An 18,681-nucleotide genomic window follows, 5' to 3' on the forward strand; every position below is an offset into this window, starting at 1 on the left:
AGAATGGCAGTGGGAAGATCTGAAAACACCAGCTCACCCCTGAAGGCAGAAGATGATCACACACAGTCTTCACCTGCTTTCTCTCCTTCAGCCTTGGCTTTGGGTGGCCATGGCATGAGTAAAAAATCATCCAGTAACTGCCAAATTGCAGGTCTTCCTTGCCCATCTTGGATCCTGTGGTGCCAAACATGGTTATTCTGTCTTTGCCCCACCAGTAGCTCAGCCTCCCTTCACCCATTCTCCTTTCCATCTCTGGTAGAGTTACCAGATTTAGCAAATAAGAATGCAGTTATTTTACAAGTTAAATTACGGGAGTAATTTTGTGACATAACTGTACCTATAATTATTTGTTGTTTATCTGAAACTCAAATGTAACTGGCTGTCCTCTGTCTTCTCTGACCAGTCCTAGCAGGGTTAGTCAGGACCGGCTCTAGAAGTTATCCTTGTATATTCTGCAGATGAACAATATATCCCCACTTTTAAAGGAACCAAGCATAGTTTCGTAGGTCCCCAGTCCGTTACAATTTTAAACTCTGACTTGGTAGCAAATGAATGTTTTGGACAAGATTCAGATCCACGCACTAGCAGGACACACCCTCCCACTTCCTTTGGTCCTGATGTTAGTTCCTTTCTTCACCCATTTTTGGGCTGTACACTCCATTTCTATTTTTAACTCTCCCACGTACTTCTTGCTATTTCATGCCCTCCGCTCCCCAAGGACCTGGTGAGAAGGACGGTTATAGAAACCCCCGTCTTCTTCCAGCAATGTGTGCTCAAAGAGCGCCCCCATGTCTGGAAACACTCCACATGTCGCTCCGGAAATGGGGCAGGGGTGGAGAGCCAAAGGTTTCCTCCACCTTAGTTTCAGGGGTTGGTCACCAGGAAGTAGATGCATACTCTGAAGCGAAGAAACAAAAAGTAAGTTTTGCCAACAGCCGCCACCAAGATAAGCACATAGCTCTTTGTTTCTCCTCTGGTGGCTCCTCAGGCCAACTGGTACGTTCTTGTCACTCAGTGGAGCCTGCGGATCTGAGTCAGAGGTGAGACTTGGCCCCAACACCACCCTCGTGGCATCCACTAGGGGATTTAGAACTCTCAGATGTTGTTTGTGGTCCCTTGGCCTACATTTCAACACACGTATCCCGAAATATCAGCATTGTGTATCCACACCCCATGACTACAAGCCCGTTATTATTAGGAATTCATGGAGGGTTGAAGATTTTTTCCCTTCAATTCCTCTTTTTTTTTTTTAATGTTTTATTTATTTCTAGGAGAGAGAGAGAGAGACAGCGTGAGCAGGGGAGGGTCAGAGAGAGAGGGAGTCACAGACTCCGAAACAGACTCCAGGCTCTGAGCTGGCAGTCAGCACAGAGCCCGATGCGGGGCTCGAACCCACGAACCGCGAGATCATGACCTAAGTGAAAGTCGGACGCTTAACCGACTAAGCCACCCAGGTGCCCCTTCCTTCAATTCCTCTTGACTACTTGTGTTTTATTAGATATTATTTTCTCTTTTCCGATTTTATGAGTACTACATATTGTAGAAATTCTGAAAAACATGTAGTGAAAATTAAAAAAAACAAACCAACAAAAAACTCTCCCTTATCCCTACTTCCAGACAGGAGGTATGCTGAAGGAAAAAAGGTAGAAGTTTGGCCCAGACTAGATTTTTGCTTGTGTGTACAGAGGACATCTGGAGATGGATGTGGAGACATTGGTATGCTTACGGAGAGAAGGATGAAGAGAAAGAACTCAGGAAAGAGCTGAGATGTTTTAACAAGAGTTGGAGAAAAGTTTGCTGGGTGAGGTGCAAATGACTCTCCCCTATATCTGCTCACCAAGTGATGTCAGAAATCTACCTTCTCTGTATGTTTTTGGAGTTGAATTTACATTGGGGTGGGAGCAGGGATAAGAAAAAAGGACAGGCTAGAATTTACCTCAAGGCAAGAGCAGAATGACCGAGAACCACTTCAATTCTTATTTCTTATTAATTATCTCATTTTGTATTATAAAATACATTTCTAGGGGTGCCTGGGTGGCTTAGTCGGTTAAGCGTCTGACTTTCGCTTAGGTCACGATCTTGCGGTTCGTGGGTTCGAGCCCCGCGTCGGGCTCTGTGCTGACTGCCAGCTCAGAGCCTGGAGCCTGTTTCAGTCTATGACTCCCTCTCTCTCTCTGACCCTCCCCTGCTCACGCTGTCTCTCTCTCTCTCTCTCTCTATCCTAGAAACAAATAAAACATTAAAAAAAAATAATAAAATAAAATACATTTCTCTAATTATAATATTATAATGATCAGTATTTGCTCTCTTACCTGCCACAGTGAGAACACTTATTTTAGGCATTTTCCTCAGGTCCTCAGTGGCTGCTCCAATAACATGAGTAACACACAGTAATGCTGGTGGGGAAATTAGTGTGCGGCCCGAAAGGAAGCAGGTACTTCCCCTCAGGGGAGAGGAAGGGCCACGTGCACCAAATACATGAGTGCCCGGTGTCTGACATTCCCACCACCTTACTAACCCCTGGTCCACATTTTTACTCTTCCCTTAGGTCAAGGAGGTTGATCCGCTGAGTAATGGCACAGTCATGGTCTTTAACACCTCTGCTTCACCACATCTGTATCAAATTGAGCAGCTGCAAGCTCTGGCTAATTACAACATTGGTGTGTCCTGCATGAATGAAATTGGCTGGTCTGCAATGAGCCCTTGGATTCTGGCCAGCACGACCGAAGGAGGTAATTCCTGGAGTTCTGAATAAATATTGCCCCGAATGGCATGTGTGATTAAACAAATCCTTCCCGGCATGGCCTGATTGAGAGTTTAAACTTTGCTCTGTTTGGTCTTTGTCTCTGGAGGAGAATTTTATTGAGGTAGCCGATGAAACTGGGGAAAAATTTAAAAAAGGGGAAAAAAGGGAAAGAAGATTTTCCTCTATTTAGTGACACACTTACGCTTAATATGTATAGGTAACACTTTCTTTTACACAGCGAGATATTAACGGTAGCACACTTTATGACATGTTATTTTAAATTAAGATATAATAATATATAAATTGTTAGTCATAGCATCAACTTTAAGAAATAATGAACATGAAGATAGTTAAAGTTTACCAAACCCCATGTGCCAGGCACCGCATTAGGTGCTGCTTTGCATGGATTATTTATTAGATCTTCATTGAAACCCTATGAACTAGGTTCTCTCTATGCTGTCTTGCTCATAGCAAACTTTATAAACTTTAAAGAATTTTCTGTGTGCTATTTCTGATTTGAGATTTTTTTTAATCCTCTATGAATATTGGAATAAATATTGTATTTCTGTTAAATTCAAATCCACAGTTTTTATTCTTTCCCAACAGAGCTCTAGATCACTAGAACCTCCCTCTTACCCTCACCTCCGCCCTCACCAGTCAGTGCTCTAGTCTTCATACAAACTGTGGGACAGGTTGGGATGAGAAATCTTTAGGGCGTAAGCCTTGCACAAATGAAACTCTAGTGCCAAAATGTAAAATGTTTTCTCTCAAATGATAAAGAAAAGACTTTGAGAACAGTTTCGTATGCTGTGTTTCATTCTCATCTCGTTCAAAAATATTTCTGACTTCTTTGATCCATTTGTTATTTAAATGTGTAGCTTAGTTTCCAAATATTTTGGCGTTTTCCAGAAATTTTTTGTAGTACTGATCTTTGATTTAATTCTCTTTGTGCCCAAGAACATAACCCGTATCACTCGAATGCTTTTAAATGCATTGAGACTCTTTATATGGCCCAGAACATGGTCTTTCCTGATAAATGCTTGGTGTGCACTTGGAGAGAATGTATACTCTGCTCTTATTATATGGAAAATTCTATAAATGTCAACTAGGTTCAGTTGGTTGATAATTTTTTCAAATTATATTCCTACTGCTTTTCTGCCTACCTCTATCAATTATTTAGAGAGAGGCATTGAAATCCACAGTCTTAATTTTGGGTTTATTCATTTCCTTTTGTAGTTCTAGCCAGTTTTGCTTCAAATATTTCAAAGGTTATTTTGTACATAAATGTGTAAGATTACTATGCTCTCCTAAATAATTGACCACCTTCTATTATGAGATTCCTTTCTTTATCTTTCATAGTACTGTTTTTTGTGAGACCTACTTTCATATTAAGGTAGCCGCTTTAAATGCTTTCTTTTGAATAGGTGATATATCTTTGATTCCTCCTTATTTTTAACTTATTTATATCTTTCTACTTAATGGGCAGTGACCCAAGTGTTTTGGTTTGGATACCCCTAAGTGTCAATATTGGTTTTCTTTCCTCTGGGACCACTCACTTCCTCTAGCAAAGAAGTCTCCTGTTTCCCGTCTCAGGAATGTAAACATGGCTGCCAATATCAGGTGGAGAGGAGGAGTGAGGTGGAGCCCTGCTCATTCAGTGTACACACTTACCCTTGTTTCCCCAGTTATCCATCTGGCCCCTCATTGTGCCTTCATCCTGCTCCAAGACCAGAGACTTTTTAGTTTGGAGAATAAAGCATCCTCTCTCTCTCTCTCTCACTCACTCACTCTCTCTCTCTCTCTCTCTTTTTTCGGAGGAGTACCTAGCAGGTGTGTGGAAGTAAGTTAGTGGAATCTTGAGGACTAGCTACTTCCTGATCACTTTCAATCTTCCAGTTTTAGTACCTGGGCCCACAGCTTGTGAGCCTGTCCATGGTCCTTTGGGGAGAATAGGCTTGCTGAATTAATTACACCTTCTTCATTGCTTTTTCAACTGTTGAGTATATGTTGACATTTCTTTTCCACTATTGACTCTGCTTTACCTTATGAGTTTATACTGTTTTAAATTCCTTACTGTCATTTTGGAGGGGCTTTCGGAGGAGCCCCTCAACATAAAGACATGTTGAGGTGGCCATGTTTATCCATAAATTCTATAATATATATGAAACTGTATGACTCAGTTCACAGCACAGCTACAGCTGTGTGACATTTCCTAAGCTGAAGTTCATTCTAACTGCTCTTAGAATCAGCAGAAATGGGGGCGCCTGGGTGGCTCAGTTGGTTGAGCATCTGACTTCGGCTCAGGTCATGATCTCGCAGTCTGTGGGTTCGAGCCCCATATCAGGCTCTGTGCTGACAGCTCAGAGCCTGGAGACTGCTTCTGATTCTGAAAAAAACAATGAAAAAAAAAGAATCAGCAGAAATGAAGGTTAGAATACTCTTTTGTTTTCTTTTTAGGCATATCAGAAATATATAATTTGATCTTCCATAAATACAACTGTAATCAATGGTTTGGTATATATTAATGCAATTGTGTTTATTTCTATATACAAAACATTTTTTTATTTCTAAAATGGATAGTTGCTACATACCTTTTTGCAGTTTGATTTTTCTCTCCATTAGATATTTTTTCATATCTGTACCCATGATCTACCTAATTCTTTTCAGTGGCTAGGTAGTAAGTATTCCATTGGAAAATGCATCAAAGTGTATTCTGTCATAATTATTGACTGAGCATTACATTTATTCCTTTTATTCACTATTAGACCTCAGTAAATGTAATACCACCTACAGGAGAATTTTTTAGATTAAATTTCTGGAAATAAAATACTTGGTCAAAGAGCATATTATTTTCAGTTTTTATAGATGCAGTCAAGTTCCTCACTCCCAAAAAATAATCTAGTAATGACCTTGACCCGTTCCTAAATTATTGTGTGTGTGTATAATACAAACATACTTTTTTTCAAAGTATTGTAACTTTTATCCTTGTGAGAGATAACAGACTTTTTGAGTGGGAGTGTGACTTAAGCAGAATTTTCTATAAACCAGAGAGTGAAAACCAGGATTAAATTCTACATTTTGACATCTAGTAATTAGCATTTGACCCTCTGGTCTTCAATAATGAGATGTCTTATGTATATGTATATATGTGTATGTATGTATATATATATATGCATGTACATGTACATTTTAAAAGGTTTATTCTCTGATTAGCTCTGTTCAGACCATCAGTAACCTGCCTTTGGATTTTAAATGGTAGCTTCCCTCTGGGCTCTGTCGTGTTCCCTGCCTTATATGTCTCCCATGACACAGAACTGATCTCCAGTCAGTCTGGTTGGCCTTCCATCCCGCAGGCTTCTAGTGGAAACCCCTGTTCAAGCTGTGTCTGCTTTGCTTCCGCAGGAGGAGTCCATGAGTGCCGCTCACCTCCTTTCCTGCCTTTCCTCGTCTTTGTGATTTTACTTTAGGAAGTGCTTGCTTCTAAAAACTCTTGTAGTATTTCGGGGTGCCTGGGTGGCTCAGTTGGTTGGGTATCTGACTTCAACTCAGGTCATGATCTTACAGTTAATGGATTCAATCCCCATGTCGGACTCTGTGCTGACAGCTCAGAGCCTGGAGCCTGCTTCAGATTCTGTGTCTCCCTCTCTCTCTCTGACCCTCCCCCACTCATGCTCGCTCACTCACTCGCTTGCTCTCTCTCTTTCAAAAATAAACGTTTAAAATTAAAAAAAAAAAAAAAACCTCTCTAGTATTTCAATGCTCCTTAATTGAAAAAGGGTGAAAATCTGCTATTAATCTCAGTCTCATTTGAATGCTTTCCACAGAACGTTTGGAAACCAAACATTGAAAAACTGAGAATAAGCCTCTATGTTCTTTTCTCTGTTTCTTCATCATTCTCTTTTTTCTTTCGTAGCCCCTTCAGTAGCACCTTTGAATGTCACCGTATTTCTGAATGAATCTAGTCATAAGATGGATGTCCAGTGGATCAAGCCTCCAATTAAGAGGCAGGATGGGGACCTGGTGGGCTACCGGATATCTCACGTGTGGCAGAATGCAGACACTTCCGTAAGTCTGAACTCCAAAAAAGTTCACTTCTCTCCTTTGCTTTGTTCATTTATACTGTGTCAGAAGCTTTCTTTCTTTTTTTTTTTTAAGTTTATTTATTTTTGAAAGAGAGAATAGAGCAGAGAGAGAGGCAGACAGAGAATCCCAAGCGCAGAGCTGGATATGGGGATTGAACTCGACCCGTGAAATCATGACCTGAGCCAAAATCAAGAGTCAGATGCTTGACAGACTAAGCCACCCAGGGTCCCTAGAAGCTTTCATTTTGTTCTGAGAAGACAACAAAGTCTTGTTTTTTTTAATTAAAAAATTTTTTTTAACGTTTATTTAAGAGAGAGAGAAACAGAGTGCAAACGGGAAAGTGGCACAGAGAGAGGGAGTCACAGAATCCGAAGCAGGCTCCAGGCTCTGAGCTGCCAGCACAGAGCCTGACACGGAGCTCTAACTCATATACCGTTATATCATGACCTGAACCGAAGTCAGAAGCTTAACCGACTGAACCACCCAGGTGCCCTGACAACAAAGTATTATTATTGAATAAGGTACTTTTCCCTGAGATGTGAAGAATATAGTAAAAACTAGAGATGATTGAATAGTTAACAAAATTCCAGGGAATCTTTGGGGCTTTTCTCGCTCACTCATTCACCCATTCATTTATGTATTCAGTAAATAGGTGTAGAATTCATCTCTGTCACCACGTGATTCGTGCCTTCTGGGAATTTGGGGTCTTGTAGGATAATAGTTGAGAACTACGCAGATAACCATAGCAGAAGGGCCAGAAGCTATATAGCTTAGCAGTCCAGCGATTCATAGCCACTTGGAAATTCTAGAGAGTACTTTCCTGAAGATAGTCAGGGAAGAACCCCAGCTTCATAGAGGATGGCAAGGGGTAACCAGACTCCAGACAGGTCCTCTTCCCACTTAGGAAGATAGTTGAGGTGACACTGACTTCTTTGTGATGTAGAGCATCCTTGGAAAGGCAGATGTGCTGGTTTCATCATCAGGACTGTGTCTTTACCGCCATCATGCAAAGCATGCTTTTTTTGTGTTGTCACATTCCTGATCAATCTAGCCTTGGGGACAGATCAGATTTTAGCATCTTCATGGCATGGGGGGGCGGGGGGGGTGTCATGTGAGAGCAGTACAGCTTCTTGGCAGGAGAGAGGGACAGAGTCCACAGCTGCCCCCGTTGATGACATCCAATCTTTGATTAAGTCGTTGTCAACTTCATGGCATCCAGCTCTTATGCAACCGCTGTTTTTTCCAAAAGGATGGGTGGGATTTATTCTTTGTCTTTTCCTGCCTCAGTTTAATTGTAAGGAGGCTGACTCTTAAAAGCAGTAGGTGATGGAAGTAGAGGAAAAAGAAGAGAGCTTGGAAGTGCATGAGTTTTTGTGCCTCAGAGTGATAACAGGATGTTGTTTGTACAAGTCACAACCCTGCTTAGGAGTGTTGCCCTACGAGAGAAGCCTCTCGTTTCTTGGTCTTTTGTCCCAAGGCACCTGTGCAGAGTCCTTATTGATTAACTGCATTTCCACACCAGCTGATTCAGGGAAATCAAATGCCTATCTTAGAGACAAGCCTCTGTGAACAAATTGTGAACAGTCCCTGAAGGTCCAATAATTGTGTTTCGATTCAATAAGGATTTTATTTTTCTCTGGTTGGCAGAAGATTGTAATTAAAAACACCCCAGTTTGTTTAATGAGCTTCAGGTCATCCTTTTGACTTCTCCTTCTGGCGTGGGTGAAAGCTGCTTCTCTGAACGGGACCTCTTGAGCTGAGGCGTGCTGAAGGGCAAAAGTGATGAAAGCCTCATGGGTGACGCAGCCAGAGAGCCTCACGCACTAAATGCCACTAGCACTCCGCCACGCCATGCCTTCTGGTTGCCCTTTGTTCAGAACAGTCCCTTCTGCGGTGAGAACAATACTGCCACAGTGAGGACTGTGACCTTTCCAGTCATTACCTCCTTGGAGCTGCGGGATCATCCTAGTGAGAACATCATTTACATTGTACTCATGCTACACTTTGTGCATCACAAGTCCCATGACATCAAAAGGCTTGGTGGGTGGCTTTCCTTAGGATAGCATTCTCGGATGCAGCCATACTTCAAGTTCATCATGGACTGCAACTGGGGGCAAATGAAAACACTGAAGAAAAGCTGACACGGGGAGGATCCTAAAACTCCTGCCCAAAGTGAATTTTACAATGACCTCCGTACCCATCACCTCTGTTTCCTGGACTCCCATCATTTCGGAAGGGCGAGAGTCAGATACAACTTCATCTCTCAAAACTGTCCTTTCATTTTCTATTTTTAGGAAACTGTTACTAAAGGCCTATCTTCTTTATGCAAGGCAATGAAATTGGATAGTTTTGAAAGATAGTCCCATGTGTTACTCTAAAAAGAGTGGGTTTTTTGTATGCAGTTTCAAAACTTTCTTGGAAGTGATCTTTGGTGGGTTATTGTTTATACCTTTGTTATTCTCGTGTGTTATGTCGCTTTCAGACTAAGAAATTCCGGACAGTTACTGTACACACATTTACTATATCTTGATGAAGATATCAACCTTTTTTTTTTGTTTTTGTTTTTTTGTTCTGTTTTCCTTTATATCCCTTGCATTTCCAAATCCAAGCTCAAAATCCAAAAGTCAGGAGCACGCACAGGCTATTCTCCTTGAAGTCGGGGCCAAGTCTTGCTCATCTTTGTACCACCTGAACAAAGGACCTTGAACTTGCTTTCTAGGCATTTATGACATTATGGGCTTGATGGATGGGCCTGACTGACATCCATACCAGCTGGAGAGTTTTTGTCTGTGATGGGACAGCCTTTTGATGAGTGTGGACTAGCGTTTCCCATCTAGTCCCATTTCCATAAGTAGTCAGTAGTCTTTCCATGAGAAAAGAATTTAATGAGCAAATAAGTTTACAAAATATCACATAATATCCTCCTTTCTGAAAGAGCCATAGTGTTTACTGGCAAGTTCATGGCTCTTTGATGTTTTACAATAAATAAGTCTGTTTAACTTTGACCCAGAATGGCCCATAAGTTAGACAGAGACTCATTGTTATATGTGTTATTTATGCAAAGCTCCATTATTATAGGATTGTAGTTCTAATGCTGGTTTAATTGTATTTGGAAGGGGTAGAGATGTTAGATCAGAAGGAAGTTTCATTATGGGCAGATCATTATGAGCCTAGAGACAACATGACATGCAGAAATAACTTCTATAGAGACCTAGAGAAGCCATAGTACATTCAAGGATTCCTTCCTCAGGCCTAGACTACTGCCCCCTAACCAGGGTTGGATTTGGGTGTGTGTACACTGCCTCTTCCTTTCCTTATTGCTCTCTCTCACTCACTCTTGAAGGAGGGCAGGGCATCTGAGCTGGTGTCATGTAAAGTATGAGAAATGGGTGAGGTTCTTGTGGGATAGGTCAGCCAGGGGTCTGGAACACTCCCAAAATCCAAGGATTGATTGAGGGTGATATGCATGGCTTGGAGGAAAAACCTACAATGAAGGTAAATTCCATGAACTAGTCAAACAGATTTCTTGGTTTGGGGCACTAGACAGCCTTGATTATTTTCTCTCATGTACCAGCACTTAAAAGATACTACTACAAGGTCACTTCTGTAAGAGGACCTTGTATTTATAGGGGAAGATGATCCAAATAGAGCACCTTATAGGTAGAGGAATATAGGAATAATAATAACCATAATTGATTACTTACAGTGTGGCAGACTGTGTCTAGCACAGGAACTCAGGCTAGACAGACTCCAGACCCCGTGCTTTTCAGAGCCCACTACCCCTTCCCAGATTCCCTTGGCTTTCATAATACAGTGTCTCTCACTCAAATTCCACACCATAGCCTCTTAGTGAAAAGAAGTAAGAACAAGACATGTTTGGAGAGTAAGATGTGAGTTTTGCTTTGACAAATGCAAAATGAGTTCTGTGACTGTGAAGTCACCTTTGTTGTCATAGCATGACAGAAACTTTTATCTGGTGGTGCTTCCCCGCCCCGTTGACTGTTAGTATTCTTCAAGGCAATAAAATGGGCCCTATTCTTAATTACAGTTAATGAATTATAGGGCTGTGAATTCGGACAGGGTTGGAGAGCTTAAGATCTGTCAATGATTAGCAACAGATGACACTGCAGTTGTCCTGACTGACTTTAGCGCCTCACAGGAGAAAAAAAAGAAATTGTTTTCAAAGATGCGCTATTACTTTCCCCACCAGGAAGGGCCTACATGTATGTAATCAGACGTCATATTATAAATCTGATTTTATTACCTGAAAATGCTCTTAGATTTTAAGTCTTCGAGGTTACGGTCCTGTGTTGGTGAAGATGAAAACTCACAGAATGAGAAATTGCAGTTTGCCCATGGCATGTGCTCCAGGACGGGACCACCTCATGCCAGGGAAATGGCCACACCTTCTGTGCTCTGCACCTGACAGTGAGAGAGAGAATACACACCAGTGAGAGAGAGAATACACACAGGCTCCTACATGTGTCTGGTTTTAAATGGATGTCTTTGTCAAATTTCAAAATCAAAATTAAAATAAATAGGGGCGCCTGGGTGGCTCAGTCGGTTAAGCATCTGACTTTGGCTCAGGTCATGATCTCACGGTTCATGGGTTCGAGCCCCGCGTCAGGCTCTGTGCTGACTGCCAGCTCAGAGCCTGGAGACTGTTTCAGATTCTGTATCTCCCTCTCTCTCTGACCCTCCCCTGCTCACGCTGTCTTTCTTTCAGAAATAAATAAAAACAAACATTAAAAAAAGAATTAAAAAAAATTAAAATAAATATTTGGAGATAAGGATACAGTTGCACCATTCCTCACATATTTGGCATCAAAAGAAGACAGATAAATTGCATCAATTTTGAGAAACCGGGATCATCTTTAAACTATCATTTAAGGCAATTCTTAGAGAAAATGGTTATGCTCCACTGAAATAGTTATCATATATCTTTCTAATCACCACTTCAGCATTTATTGTAACTCTACCTCTAAAATGGGAAAATTCATTATGTGTTTCTGAAACATGTTACCCGTAAGTGGTGGCTTCCATCATTTCCATGCTTCAAGATTCAGAATGATGACAACAGTAACAAGGATGATCACCATTATTGATGCACTTAAGGAACAGGAGGTGGAAATTTCAAGGTTCCTTTTCTGGGTTTTCATGTGACTTACAGGCCCTAAGCGAATAGATCTTATCAACTATTGTTAGGCTTGTTTCTAGAAGGATGATTTTGTGTTAGGGTTTCTCTTCTTCTAGGAATTTAATTCTTTCACAATTATGCATGTCCTCTAATTTAGAGATAATTCTCACAAATGGTATATTTTTTAATTTTTTTAATGTTTTATTTATTTTTGAGAGAGAGACAGAGCATGAGTGGGAGAGGGGCAGAGAGAGAGGGAGACACAGAATCGGAAGCAGGCTCCAGGCTCTGAGCTGTCAGCACAGAGCCTGATGCGTGGGGCTCAAATTCACGAACTGCAAGATCATGACCTGAGCCGAAGTCAGATGCCCAATAGACTGGGCCACGGAGGTGCCCCATGATATATTATGTTTGAGTCCTGGTAGATGAAAGCATGAAGCTAGAAGCAGGCCCGGTGGCTGTCATCAGGCAGGACATCTTTTGTATGTCCAAGAGCTGTTAGGTAGTAAATTGTGAAGTAGACATGTTATTTCTCAGCACCCCGCTGGACTCACTGCAGGACTCCATGACTGTGTGGGTTAGGACCACAGAGTTGCTCTACCGGACGACTCCCTCCCCCGCCCCCCCCCCAACTAAATTAAATAGAGAATGATCAGCTAACCCCTAATCAAAACTGGGTTTGCCATATTTCTATTTCTAAAAGAGATAGTGCCTGAATATCCCCAAAGTTGTTAATTATTATTTTTTAATTAATTAGTTAAAAAAATCTATGACAAATCTCCTTAGCACATAGTCCAGTGGGGTAGAAAAACAAAAACATTTTAAAGCCATATTTTCCCCCCTTTTAGCCCTTGTCTGAGGTTATTTCTGAGTCCTGATGGTCACTGCTTGTTTAGATTTAGGAAGTCTGTGGGTGGCGGACCCAAGTATCCCCTCAGTCACCAATAACAGGACTGCCCTCTCTGTAAGGGCTGAGGTGACCCCACCCTGCCCCACTGTTAGAAGTGATCCAAGTTAGTGTGATACCAAGTGACCAGGAATAAAGTTACCAACCCAAACCAGGCTCCTGCATGGTGTGCACAGTGATCTGTGTTCCACCTGCATGGTGTGACATTTCTCTCTTTCTGGCTGTGAAGTCAGATCTCCAACTGCAGGGATTAAAGACATGTTCCTGGGGCGCCTGGGAAGTTCAGTCAGTTAAGCTTCTGACTCTTGATTTTGGCCCAGGTCATGACCTCATGGTTATGGGGCTGAGCCCTGTGTTGAGCTCTGCTCTGACAGTGCAGAGCCTGCTTAGGATTCTTTCTCTCCCTCTCTCTCTCTGCTCCTCCCCTTCCCCCCCTCTCAAAATAAATACATAAATAAATATTAAAAAAATTTTTTTTAATGTTTCTTATTTATTTCTGAGAGAGAGAGAAAGACAGCATGAGCAGGGGAAAGTCAGAGAGAGAGGGAGACACAGAATCTGAAGCAGGCTCCAGGCTCTGAGCTAGATAGCTGTCAGCACAGAACCTGATGCGGGGCTCGAACCCACAAACCGTGAGATCATGACCTGAGCCGAAGTCAGATGCTTAACCTGAGCCACCCAGGCGCCCCTCTAAAAAGACTGTTCCTAGGGCCTCATTTCAGCTTTTGGAAGCCCTCCAGTTCCCATTTGAAAAACCAGCCCCCAGTGTAGAATTAGTTTCTTATGTCAGAGGACATCATAGTCGAGGTTTGGAAACAAAGGGGAAAGTGTAATATAAACACTGAGTTCTGTTTTTTTTTATTTTGTTTTGTTTTTCAAAAATCACTTACTCTTGGGGTGCCTGGGTGGCTCAGTCGGTTAGCTAGCCGACTTCAACGCAGGTCATGATCTTGAGGTCCGTGAGTTCAAGCTCCACATCAGGCTCTGTGCTGACAGCTCAGAGCCTGGAGCCTGCTTCGGATTCTGTGTCTCCCTCTCTCTCTGCCCCTCCCCCACGCACACTCTGTCTCTCTGTGTCTCTCAAAAATGAATAAACATTAAAAAAAATTTTTAATGACTTTCTCCTATGTTTTAATGGCATGTGTTGCATGGCGGTGGTTAATAAAACAAAATAAGTAAAAGTGAAACCAGATTTTTGAAAATTGAGAAAACTGTGCATGAGTCACACTAGAGGAAAATAAAACAGTGTCAGGGACTTCCTCAAGGTAGGTTTTAGTCAAAACTCTTACAATTGTAAGGAACAAGAACTCATGCATGCTGGTTCAAGGGAAGTTGGCAGGTGGTCAATGTCAAGGTACAGTGTGGCTCCTGGACATTGTACTGGGGGCGTTCTGAGGACAGGGGTCTCACTGAGCCAGGCTTGCTCTTGTCATCTGACTGCCTCTGCTACATGTTCCCTCTCTTCCAGACACTTCTTGGTTGACCATTCTGAATGCCATGCCCTCACAGCCTCAGTTGGGCAAGGCCCCAAAGGCCTGAGGTTGCAGCTGGCACATTCAGTGTCCCTGCCCACCTTTGGGTTCTGTTAGCTGTGGCCTGAGTAAGGAAGGGATGCGGTGGAAACATAGCCTGTGTCCCCCGGGGATGTGGGCGGGATGACTTCCCTCAGAAGGAATTGTGGGCGAGCCGGTTACGTGCCCCTGTGGCTCAGTATTTCATCCCCTTCCATTCCTTCTCTGCCCCCAGAAAGAGATGTCTGAAGATGTTGGCCAGAACGGCAGCCGTGCTCAGATTCCTGTTCAAGTTCACAACGCCACATGTACGGTGAGGATCGCTGCCGTCACAAAAGGGGGAGTCGGGCCGTTCAGCGACCCAGTGAAAATATCCATCCCTGCACACGGTGAGAGCCAGCTTCCTTATCGGCTGATAGAATGTGTCAGTCCGGGCAATGCAGAGAGCTAGAGAGTTACCTGTGGGATGGGTATCTGGTTTAAGAATGAAAAACAAAGCCCAGAAGGAATTTTTGCAATGACAAAGATAGTTGTTATGATGACACACTTCACAGAGCACTGATGCCTGAGTCCTCCCACTACCATTACTGTGGATGGTACTGAGTTACGAGAAAGATCAGTTCTTTCAGAATACCAAATTTGACTTGACTTTTTGAATTTAGTTTAGATGATGTATACGTGACTAAATGTTGAGAGCGGCAGTATGGCTAATCTTTAGGTCTGTGTAATGAGCACTGTTCGTTTATGTGCTAGTGTTTGTTCTCTGTGTTTTAAGCAGTACAGCTTACCGTGTTATTACTCACTCACGCCTGGGTGACATGCTTCGTGATTGATCGGTACAGAACGTGAAGTGTTTCCTATAGAAGCCGTCCTTACACAGCGTTGGGCTCACTGAGTTAAAACGCTCAGCCCCGCATGCTGTCTTCGGCTGTTGTCAGAGCATCCTTTGGCAAGGTGCCACCGGGGTGCCCCGTGTGGCCCCAAGTGCTGTACACGTTTCCATAGACCAGCGAAGCCACCTTTATCTGTGTGATCTTTGCATCTACAAGTTCTTGCCAAATGTGGTCTTTGTGTCCGTAGCAGACGGGATTTGTGAGTGGACCATCAAATTCCAGTGACCCTCAAACATGCTGAACTGGAGTCATATTACAGTTCCTGGGGCCCTTGGCTCTGTGTCTGGGAACATTAGTAACCAGTGATGGCAAGCAAGGCGTGTCTACCTGGTAGAAATTCAGAGACCATGAGATTCTGATGCTAAGGGCACAGGTTGAAACATCAGAGTTTAGGAAGACAGAGCTTTCATCCTCATACATAATAAACCCTCTACCATTTTATTATTTAAAAAAATTGTTTTAATGTTTATTTTTGAAAGACAGAGACATGTCTGTATAATGGGTACTGTTCGTGTTATGTGGGTGAGGGAGGAGCAGAAAAAGAGGGAGACACAGAATCCGAAGCAGGCTCCAGGCTCTGAGCCATCAGCACAGAGCCCAATGTGAGGCCCGAATCCACAAACAGTGAGATCATGGCCTGAGCCGAAGCCAGATGCCCAACCGACTGAGCCATCCAGGCGCGCCAAACCCTCTACCATTTTAAAAAGCTGTGCTATACTGACAGTCCTTGCTTTTTGCACGATCCCAGCATGCATACTTTTCAGCTACCACAGTTCCATTAAGTAACACCAATTACCCAATGGCACAGTCCAGATTTGAGTTACCATCATGTATTAACTGTGAGTAATTGCATGAAGTGTAAACTTCACTGCCAGTGGCCCAGTCCACGAACCACTTCGTAAATAACAGATGTTCATCATACCCATGACGAGTCTTGTCGCTTGCTTCAAAGTCTCTGGGTGGTTGGACACTGCACTTCCATTGTTTGGATCACATGCACCTAGTAAGACCCATAGCTGCTCTGCCTCCTTATCTCCCAGGGACACACCCACATGAGACTTTCTAAAGTAATTGAGGGGCGTCTGGGTGGCTCAGTCAGTTCAGTGTCTACCTCTTGATCTCAGCTCAGCCCGTGATCTCAGGATGGTGAGTTCAAGCCCTGTGTTGGGCTCCGCGCTGACCGTGAAGCCTACTTAAAGAATAAATCAATAGATAAAAGTAAGTAATTGAAAGAGGGAGTTGGTGAACAAAGACGAAGTGCAGAAAAGAAAGGAAGAGCCATGGTATTGGAAGAGAAATTTGAATTGAATGTGGAGTTATGGAAGAAACAGCTAATTTTGGAAGGCAGATTTTGCCGCCATTTGATAGACCCTCTATGCAGCTGGGGAATGCGGTGAAGGTCAACTTCCCACACGAATGAAGCTGGCCGTGCCCACAAGGTGAAGGTGGCCCAGAGGAAGTTACGCCAGCAGCTTCACATAGAGGAACTCTCAGAGATAGCTCACTACATGAGCTAAAATGTTGGGGACAAATCCAGACCCAGAAAGAGAAGGAAAATTCTCCTGGGCATAGAAAATATATTCTCTCCATGTCGTAAGTTATGTGACCAGAAGAAGACAGTACTATTCAGACTCCTCTTGAAAACTTTTTTACAAAGAGAGACAATCTTCTCGATATTTTAGTTTTCAGTATTTCTCAATTTTTGAATTATAGAGTACCAGATAAATACTAGTTTTACCTTTTTAAAAATTTCCTGATATATTCATAACTGACATGAAAAGCGTCACCCATGGATTATAAGATCACTTTGCGTGGTCTCGGCTTGCACCATCAGAGTGAGGACTGCCTGCATGTGGGGATCACAGAATAGAAAAGGACTGAATTCTTTCTAGAGCTTTTGACTATCTTCTTCCCTACTACAGGCCAGTATATCTTACCGATTTCAGATCCCAAAGAGATGTTTTCAATGATTGTGTTGGTATTTTACTAGGTGGGGTAGATTTTGCTCCCTCATCCACCCCAGCACCTGGGAACACAGATCCTGTGCTCATCATCCTTGGTTGCTTTTGCGGATTCGTTTTGATGGGGTCGGTTTTGTATATTTCTCTGGTCATCAGAAAAAGAGTCCAGGAGACAAAGTTTGGGTAAGTTTCCAAGTTTAAAACATTCTACCCCGTGGTACCCGAGAAATGATGCCTTTTGTACTGACCCATCTCCTCATGTTGTACCCAGCTGGGTGCCCTGTCCTCTGTACATCCTGGGTACAAGTAGCTTCCTTACTTAGGCCAGTGCTACAGAGGCAGCCAGCAGTGAACTTCAGCCTTGAAAGGGCTCATTCACGGAGAAGAGCATCAATAGGCCTTTAGTACTCAAACTTGGTGGCTGTAAAATGAGGATTTTGTTGAACTCTTAAAAATAAGCCTAATTGTTAAATAAATAAATAAATAAATAAATAAATAAATAAGGGGTACCTCAGTCAGTTGAGTGACTGACTTTTGATTTCAGCCCAGGTCATGATCTCCTGGTTCCTGAGTTTGAACCCTGCACTGGGCTCTGGGCTGACAGCGTGGAGCCTGCTTGGGATTCTCTGTCTCCCTCTCTCTCTCTCTCTCTCTCAAAAAATAAATAAACATTAAAAAACTGAAATATATATATATAGATAAAAATACTAGAAGGAAATTCACCAAAGCATTAGCAAATCTGGATAGTAGAAGTATGGATGACTCTGTGTTTTGGGTTTTTTCCTTTTTTTTTTTTTTTTTGCTGTATTTTATACATTTTTTCTAATAGAGAAAAGCTTTATATTTTCACTTTCAAATGTAAAAGAAGCTCTTGTTCTGATTTTCTATACATCTGACTTTTATAACCAGACAGTAGTTAAATACCAACAAAATGGGAAGACGTGTTAAGGCAACCTATGATGAGAAGGCTGTGTGTGTAAATTTGTTTCTGGAACTCCGTTTTCTACTCCACTGCCTCTGCAGTGAGTTTGGATTCCTGTGACATCCAGGCTGTCACTCAGGGGGTGGAGGAAGTATTTTGTAAGAGGCAGTTTGTTGACAGCCAGAGTGACGGAAGGTGGGTCACTTCTTTTTGGCGGGAGCTGAGCAACCTTTATTCGTTGCCGCACCTTAGGAATGTTCCTAGAACATTCCACTCACTCCAAAACTTTCCACTGGCATGGAGAGGAAGCTTGAGAGTAGAGGCTACCTTCCCCTTTATTTGTGTCCATCCCAGTCCTAAGGGTCGGGCACCTACAGTACCTACTAACTCTATCCTTATAATTATTATATCTCAGTATGTAAATTCTGAGAATGACTTTTTTTAATGTTTTTTATTTATTTCTGAGAGAGAGAGAAAGAGACAGCGTGAGCAGGGGAGGGTCAGAGAGAGAGGGAGACACA

General features: G+C 42.5%; 1 protein-coding gene across 1 annotated transcript in view; it reads left to right on the forward strand.

Annotated features, from left to right (window-relative positions):
• Positions 1–18,681, forward strand: part of MERTK (MER proto-oncogene, tyrosine kinase) — a 109,012-nt gene that overhangs the window by 59,719 nt on the left and 30,612 nt on the right. The window contains exons 7-10 of the mRNA XM_039231672.1: positions 2,549–2,732; positions 6,660–6,811; positions 14,620–14,773; positions 17,268–17,421. Coding sequence (XP_039087603.1) covers positions 2,549–2,732; positions 6,660–6,811; positions 14,620–14,773; positions 17,268–17,421 — 644 coding nt within the window. The remainder of the gene's footprint in view (positions 1–2,548; positions 2,733–6,659; positions 6,812–14,619; positions 14,774–17,267; positions 17,422–18,681) is intronic.

The sequence above is a fragment of the Hyaena hyaena genome, unplaced genomic scaffold (assembly GCF_003009895.1).
Source record: "Hyaena hyaena isolate Hyena2069 unplaced genomic scaffold, ASM300989v1 scaffold_57, whole genome shotgun sequence".
NCBI classification, from domain to species: domain Eukaryota; kingdom Metazoa; phylum Chordata; class Mammalia; order Carnivora; family Hyaenidae; genus Hyaena; species Hyaena hyaena.